The 7,859-nt window shown below is 41.8% G+C and overlaps 1 protein-coding gene across 1 annotated transcript in view; it reads right to left on the reverse strand.

Annotated features, from left to right (window-relative positions):
• ly75 (lymphocyte antigen 75) overlaps positions 1-7,100 on the reverse strand; it is a 28,375-nt gene extending 21,275 nt beyond the window's left edge. The window contains exons 1-5 of the mRNA XM_072660806.1: positions 6,750-7,100; positions 4,975-5,343; positions 2,923-3,096; positions 2,060-2,215; positions 1,331-1,447 (exon numbers count right to left, since the gene is read on the reverse strand). Of these exons, the coding sequence (XP_072516907.1) occupies positions 1,331-1,447; positions 2,060-2,215; positions 2,923-3,096; positions 4,975-5,343; positions 6,750-6,849 (916 nt within the window). The 5' untranslated portion in view covers positions 6,850-7,100. The remainder of the gene's footprint in view (positions 1-1,330; positions 1,448-2,059; positions 2,216-2,922; positions 3,097-4,974; positions 5,344-6,749) is intronic.
• Positions 7,101-7,859: the final 759 nt, after the last annotated feature.

The following is a 7,859-nucleotide window of genomic DNA, read 5'->3' on the forward strand; positions in this document are numbered from 1 at the left end:
GCTAACAAAGTATGCAGAACTGATTCAATGAGCAGAGTGGACATAATATTCTAAAATATTTTTTTATATATTTTTTTATATACTATTTATTTATTTTTGCCTCAAACATCTCCACACAACCACCAATAATTACGAAGTCAAAACAGGTTTTTAGAAAATATGCAATTTCATTTTACTGAAAACAACAGGGTATTTAGTGGTTGCGTATCTGTAGGCACCCTTAGTCTAATAATTGGCTGATGGACCATGAGAATTACAGCTTCAAGGTGTCTTGGGAAAGAAAATACAAGCTTGACACGCCCATTTCTGGACATTTTTTGCCCATTCCTCTTGGCATATCCTTGCTAGGTCCATTAGGTTGGATGGGGAATGTCAATACACAGCCATTTTCAGCTTCTTCCACATATGAGCTCTGGCTGGGTCACTCAAGGACACGCACAGACTTTTTTTTGAAGCCACTTCTTTGTTCTATTGGCTGTGCGCTTTGGGTCTTTGTCATGTTGGAAGGTAAACCTTCGTCCCAGCCTGAGGTCCAGGGCAATCTAGAGCAGATTTTCCTTCAAGGATCTCAGTATACTTTGATTTGATCTTTCCGTCTATTAGGACTAGTCGCCTAGCCCCGCTGCTGAAAAACACCCAGTATTGTGATACCGCCACCGCCATGCTTAACTTAGGAACAGCATTAGCCAGGTGAAGAGCAGTGCCTGGTCTTGTCCAGATGTGATGCTTTGTATTTAGGCCATAAAGTTAAATTTTTGTTTTATCAGAGCAGATAATCTTGTTTCTCGTGGTTTGAGAACCCTCCAGATGACTTTAGGCACTCCAAGAAGACGGTCACGTGCCTTTCACTAAGAAGTGGCTTCCGTCTGGCCACTTACCCCATAAAAGGTGTGGTTTACCACAGGTGGACTCAATGAAACAGAATCAGTCAAAACAAAATGCACCACAGCTCACTTTTGGATGGCATGTCAAAAGGTGTGCACACTTGTGTACATATTTTAATTTTAGATTTTTAATAAATTAGGACAAATGTCAAAATGCCTGCTTTCCCTGTGTTATGTCATGTGGGCTATTTTGTGTAGATTTTTGAGGCAAAAAATTAACTTAACCTATTGTAGAGAAAGTTTGTAAAGTACTAAAAACTTTTCCCGCTTAACTGTATATATTCCCACACACACTTTATATAATGATATGCTTAGTCATGGACAGGATGTTTTCATTTAAATTATTCAGTGATGGCAATTGCAATCCATTAGCACTTTCCAATACAAATCAGACACCCACCACCACCCAAACGTAGTCTCCAATGACACTTTTATGCTGCAAGTACCTGCATCCCATGGGATGTATGCTAGGGGTGATCCATCTGACCACTGCCAGCCCTGTAACCAGTCCAGACGGTTCAGCCCAATCCACTGCTTCTCCGGTAGTTCAGTTCCTGCTTTAACTGTTAAAACACATTACAGTTATTGTTGAGTTTAAGAAAGATCAATTATTAAAGAGAATGACTAATATGACGCAAAAGCAACATTTCAGTAGTAATCAAAATCAATATGAGAAGTTATGTTCCACTGATTTACAGAATTATGGAAGAATGTAAAAGAACTGTAGCTGAACACTAGCTTTTAGAATGCAAACACTACAAGATTGCAGCTACAGGTGGAGAAAACACATCAAAGCTAAACACCTAAAAATGCTGTGGCAAAACACAGGATGTTAGAAAAGCTCAGAAAAAGTTACGAGACAATGGCACTTGCTTACAACACTGAACTGTACAGCAAGTCAAAAAGAAAATGCAGAGACAACGAGGGAGTGTTGTGGCAGAAAACAGTATATGGAAATAGTTTGGTTTAGAATTGGTATTAATGACAAACACATCTTTGCTTTCGTTTTTGGACAAACCTGTAAGGCATCTGGTTAGAATATAATTGAATCTTTAAGCTTTTATATAAAAGATAAATATCCTACAGTTAGGCCACAGACATTGCACTGTGTTTGCAGCTCCAATCATGCATTGTGGACAGAGTGTCAGTGCAGTACATAATTAGTCTATATTTACAGATCCGCAGGTCCTCAGAACTGGATACACTGAGTAAGTCTCCACCCTGAGAACGGCAAGAATCCCGTGCCTCGTGCCAGGTTACCATTGCCGTGGAGATCACCTGGTAACAACGGCCATTCTTGGAGATGTTCCATAGAGCGCCGCACCCCTCCTCTGAGACAGAGAGACAGACCATTATTTTTAAAAAGCTTACAGTTCAGCTTAAATTTTACTTTTAAAAATTAAACCTTAAATAGTTTCCTGTTTGGAATTTTGATCATCTGAAATGTTTTATTTACTGTTGGTCTCCCATTAAAAAATAAATCAAATACTACTACAATGACGACGACACAACAGGTCACAACTGTGACAAATTCAGGAACTAAACCTCAGTTATGAGCTCTGGCAGCACAAAAAATTAAAATACTATATTAACGTTTGTGTGAATAATGACAAGAGTTACTGCTGTGCTGTATTTTGGGAAGATCTACCAAAATCCCCAATTCTCTCCAGCTAAATTCACTAAAATCTAAGGGCCAATTTTACATATTAAAATGACTCAAAACTATTTCTTAACATACTACACTAACTGTATCCTTCTCACATCTAACCACCCCAAATTTGCCCCCAGATCAGCAAAGCTCAAAACAAACAAACAAAAAAAAACACACACACACACACACACACACCAGCAAAGCTCAAAACAAACAAACAAAAAAAACCACACACACACACACACACACACACACACACACACACACACACACACACACACACACACACACACACACACACACAGATCAGCAAAGCTCAAAACAAACAAACAAAAAAAAACCACACACACACACACACACACACACACCTGAGTAAACAAAGCTCACCATATTTTAGACAGAGTCCCCACTTCGAATCCTCATTGTAATTTTCTGTCGTGGAACACCAGTCAGGAGGATGGATATCATCGGCAGGGAGACAACCGTGGTGCCATGTGCCGTTATACAGGAAGGGGAATTTGCAGGGTGCTCCATTAGAGTTACCACCGCTAGTGTGCATCACTGAGAACACAGACAAACATGAGTGTATTAGTGAAGAATGAGAGAGTGAGAGCGAGAGCACCATGTGGTGTCTGTGTACGTGTATAAAAAAAGACTGGCCTGCATATGTTAACAGCGGCGGAAGACTCTAGACTATTGTAGGAAGTGTCTGAGTACACTCTGAACTGAGTTATCAACCACCAACAACAGCAGATAAGGTTTAACTGCAGACAAACTACAGGCTTGTCAGGTACAGCCACAGGTTAACTACAGGTACAGCAGGAGAGGGGTACAGAAATGGTCAAAGTCCTGCTTTGATTACAGACCTTAATCCTATATAAGGTCACACAACTTCAGATTCAGGTCATTAAGACCTAATTTCAGTTTCTAAAAATAAACTTGGTTTGAAGATAAATAGGTCTGTGTGTCTCACTTTGCGAAACGTGAGCTAGATGATTTCAATGTACCACATACCACCCTCCAGTGAATAATCCAAGATAAATACAATCAATTCAAACTGTAGCCACATTCTTAAAGCCCACATTTAACCTTGGTTTCACTTTTTACCCACCAACTTCCTATACTGCATCTACAGTTATAGTTATATACTATAGCTACATTACCAACTACATTACGACCTTGTGTGTGTGTGTGTGTGTGTGTATATATATATATATATATATATATATATATATATATATATATATATATATATATATATATAAATAAAAACACTATCTAAATGCACCACACACCAGCCACGCCACAAGAAAACTAAACTGTAACCGCACAACAAAGATAATCAAAGTTTCCGAGAAGTCAGAAAAAGCTGGCACAACAGATCAAAACGAAAGCAAATTAAACCTGGACTTTCCTGCAGTCCATAATTTGGTTTATGACTTATTGAAGGGGAATAAAATGTTGACGGATGAAAGGAATTCCCCATAAACTCCGCTACGAAAGGCAGATAGCAGAAGCAAAACTAGACTTTGAATTGAATCACACTTCCACATACTCCATAAGATGAGACTCTATATGTAAACAACTAAGGCCTAATCAGTTACAAAGAGGTAATAGCCATCAAATCAGCTAAACGACTAGCAAAGTGCTGATTTATAGAGTCATGTGAATCCCATTGGGGACTACATGACAAAAAATAAACAGCCTTTAACACAAACATCGACATCAGAGCAAAGCTAGTGAGCCTCTGTTAGGCCATTTTCATGACTACCACTACCAATAACACCAGCAATTGAAATAGGAATCTACTCCTTATTTCATTGTCCGAGTCTAATACTGAAAAAGACGTCAACTGAACATTAACATGCTGTCCATGATCTTTCAAACTTTTTTTTTTTTTAAAATGTCTTATGTAAAATGAATAAACCAGGAAGCCATAAATAAGTGGTGGCTCAGCGGTTAGAGCACCGGGCTATCGATAACAGGGTTGTGGGTTTGATTCCTGGGCTCGGCAAGCTGCCACTGTTGGGCTCTTGAGCAAGGCCCTGTACCCTCGCTGCTCCCTGGGCGCTGGAGTTGGCTGCCCACCGCTCTGGGTGTGTGTGTACTCACTGCCCCTAGTTTACTAGTGTGTGTGTGTGTGTGTGTGTGTGTGTGTGTGTGTGTGTTCACTACCACAGATGGGTTAAATGCGGAGGACACCTTTTTTGCATGTAATACAATATAACATGTATATTAAAAAGATCAGATTTCAGCGTCAAACAATTTTCATATCGCTACATCCCTTATAAATAATCCACTAACTAATCTTTGTTAATTCATTGAGAATGTATCTGAATGAACGTCCTAAAACCTTAACCAAATAATCACCTATATAGTCACCTTAACTGCGACACCTCTGTGCATGAGTATGCACACACATGCTTTGAATTCTCTTACTCTGATACATCTGCTGACAGATGTTTTCAGATGTGCCTCCTCTGATCCAGGAATCCGGTGCATCTCGCTTGGCCAACACCGTTCCGTTGGCGATCGCGCTTAGCCTCATCTGATAAGTGGTATAAATGGATCCTTCATAGCAGAACCACTGCAACTCAGGCTCTGCTGAACAGCTGGCGAGGGACAGCGTCTTGGTGGGTACGTCCATGGCCAGGCAGGCGGACGACCCTGTGTGGAAAAGCCGATGGCCTGAGCCCCACTTCCACAAACAGGATGGGTCTGCTGAACAGTTTCCTAGCTTTAGGGAGTTGTGCTGGGCCTGCAAACATTTGCCTGTGCCCTCATGCTGGATGGAGAAGGTGTCATCACCTGTGGGACAACAAAGAGAGAGAGAGAGAGAGAGAGAGAGAGGGGGGGGGGGGGGGGGGTTAAATCTTAAATCAATGCACAAAATAAAACGTGTGGACATTTTTCTGGTGCACTACAAGAAGGCGAGAGCTCTACGTAAACGTTTCATGACTTTACAAGGCGTATTCTGAGGGAAGCATTAAGATTACCAGCCCAATATTTCTCTCAGAGCAGAAATTCATCTTCAGCACTGGGAGGTCAATAAACGTACAATCTGAAAAGCTGCTACCTAAAAGACAAAAAAAGCCATTTCTAGCATTTCAGTAGATAGAAAACCGTATGTACTGAATCAAAGTTTGCTTGCCACAGCTAGAGGTCCTAAACTTAAACTGCAACTCTGATTTAATCTAGGAAAAATCTAATTATGCAGCTGTGCTGAATACCTCAGACTGAAGTGAAGTGAAGTGGAGCTCCCAGTTAACAGTCTCTTTCTATGGGCAATAACCTCCCTATGAACTCCCTTATTTTCCAACAGTGTGTGCAGTTCAGTTTGCAGAAATCAGGGGGGTGAGAATTATAGGCCTGGAGCTGTTTGGGTGGAGACCAAAGACCATTCTGAACATGGTTTATGGACAAGGAAGGAGAATTTAGGGATTAAATTTCCCCTTTTTCCCTTTTCTAAAGGCTTACCACGCCACACAATGACCGGATTCTCCTTCTCAAACTCAAAACAGATGCACAACAGGCCCTCTGGGTCGTGCAGTGTAAGATCTAAGTTAAAAGATATGCAAATAGTTTTAAGAGCTCATTTTTAATTCGCATGCTCGACACAGCATAACAGGCCCCATTATTCACTCGCTCGCGCACACGTTTTTAGCTGTTGTCTGAACACGCACACACGCACGCACGCGCGCGCGCGCGCAGGGGCGCGCACCCACAACCACGCCGCCTCGCCGAGTTTTGGGGACTTTCTGTCGTTGAAAAGCGCACAAAGCCTTAGAAAATGTCGAGAGCGGTCGGGAACACGGCTTTAGTTGGGTCCCAACAATGCGAAGTCATGCTGCTGTAACCTAAGCCTGACCCTACCCGACCCTACAGCCAGGCTAACGTTAACCTAACTCCGCACACTCCAACGTTTAGCTAGCTAACCACCAGAGACGAACTTCACGTCAACTGGCTAGCACCAGCTAACGTTAGCCAACTATCCGGAGAAGTGAAACTACACGAGCGATACTTGGTTTATTTCGTCCTAATTAGCTAGCACTAGTTGTCCAGCCTCAGACTTCCACCCCCCCACCAAGAACTAAAGAGCGCCAGGCTTCTGCCTGCCCAGCTTACTCAGTCTGAAGAGTCCGTCACCTAAAAAAAAGGCCAGAAATATGACTTGAGGTGCTGGTTAGGAGACGAACGCGACCGTAGCTACTTACCAGTGACTACAGTCGACGCGTAACTTCCCAAATGAACTGCGCTCTGTCCCAAAAGTAGACACAATAAAGTGCGCAGCAGCGTCTGCTCAGCCCAGTCCATGATTTCAAAACTTAAGGATACTGCTTTCAGTCATTCGACTCTTCAAAACTACCATAACACTTCAGGTTACGCCGCTACTCCTCTCACGCTGAGCCGCTCTGCCTTCCCCTCCCAACGACTCGCAGCTCCTGAACCATTTTCTGTTTCTGTTATTGCCCTCCTAAATGCAGCCTCCTGATTGGTCAACTGTCAAATGCGCAACTGGCCCAAAAGCCACGCCCCAACATGGCATGGCCTGTCGATTATTCTCGGCCCAGAGTGGGAGCTATTGACTGGCACGGGAACAATGTGCGACCCTCATCCCATTACAAACCGTGACACACATCTGATTGTTGTAGACACTATTTGTACGAGTGTGTACACCTTATCCAACGCTTCCTCTGAGACCAATTGTATTGATGGTAACACTGTCCCTGTTTGCTGCAGTAAAAGCCTCTACTTTTATGGGGTTTCTACAGAATGAAAAGAAGTCTTACTGGGCGAGGGAGTGGGATTTTTTTGTGGCAGGTCAAGTCAAATTTAGAGCATCTTAAAGTAGCGGATTTTCCTAATTAGAAGGCATACCTTCCATATTACAATACATCATTGGGAATATGCATTGAGAAGTGAGAAATCAAGCATCTGTATTCAGTTTCTGTTGCATTAAGAAAATCTCAATACACTTCCTTTTTTAAGATAAATACTTTTAGATGATATACTCACCGAGAAAAAGTGAGTGAAAAAAAAGTGAGTAAAACTACTAAAGCCTGAGTAGACTGGTAAATCACTGTGCTGATCAGTTATTTATCTCAGTGTTACTGAGCTCTACTAAAGCCTGAGTAGACTGATAAATCACTGTGCTGATCAGTTATTTATCTCAGTGTTACTGAGCTCTACTAAAGCCTGAGTAGACTGATAAATCACTGTGCTGATCAGTTATTTATCTCAGTGTTACTGAGGTCTGATGAAGCATGAGTAGACTGATAAATCACTGTGCTGATCAGTTAGTATCTCAGTGTTACTGAACTCTA

This window comes from Salminus brasiliensis, chromosome 17, assembly GCF_030463535.1.
Source record: "Salminus brasiliensis chromosome 17, fSalBra1.hap2, whole genome shotgun sequence".
Lineage (NCBI taxonomy): Eukaryota > Metazoa > Chordata > Actinopteri > Characiformes > Bryconidae > Salminus > Salminus brasiliensis.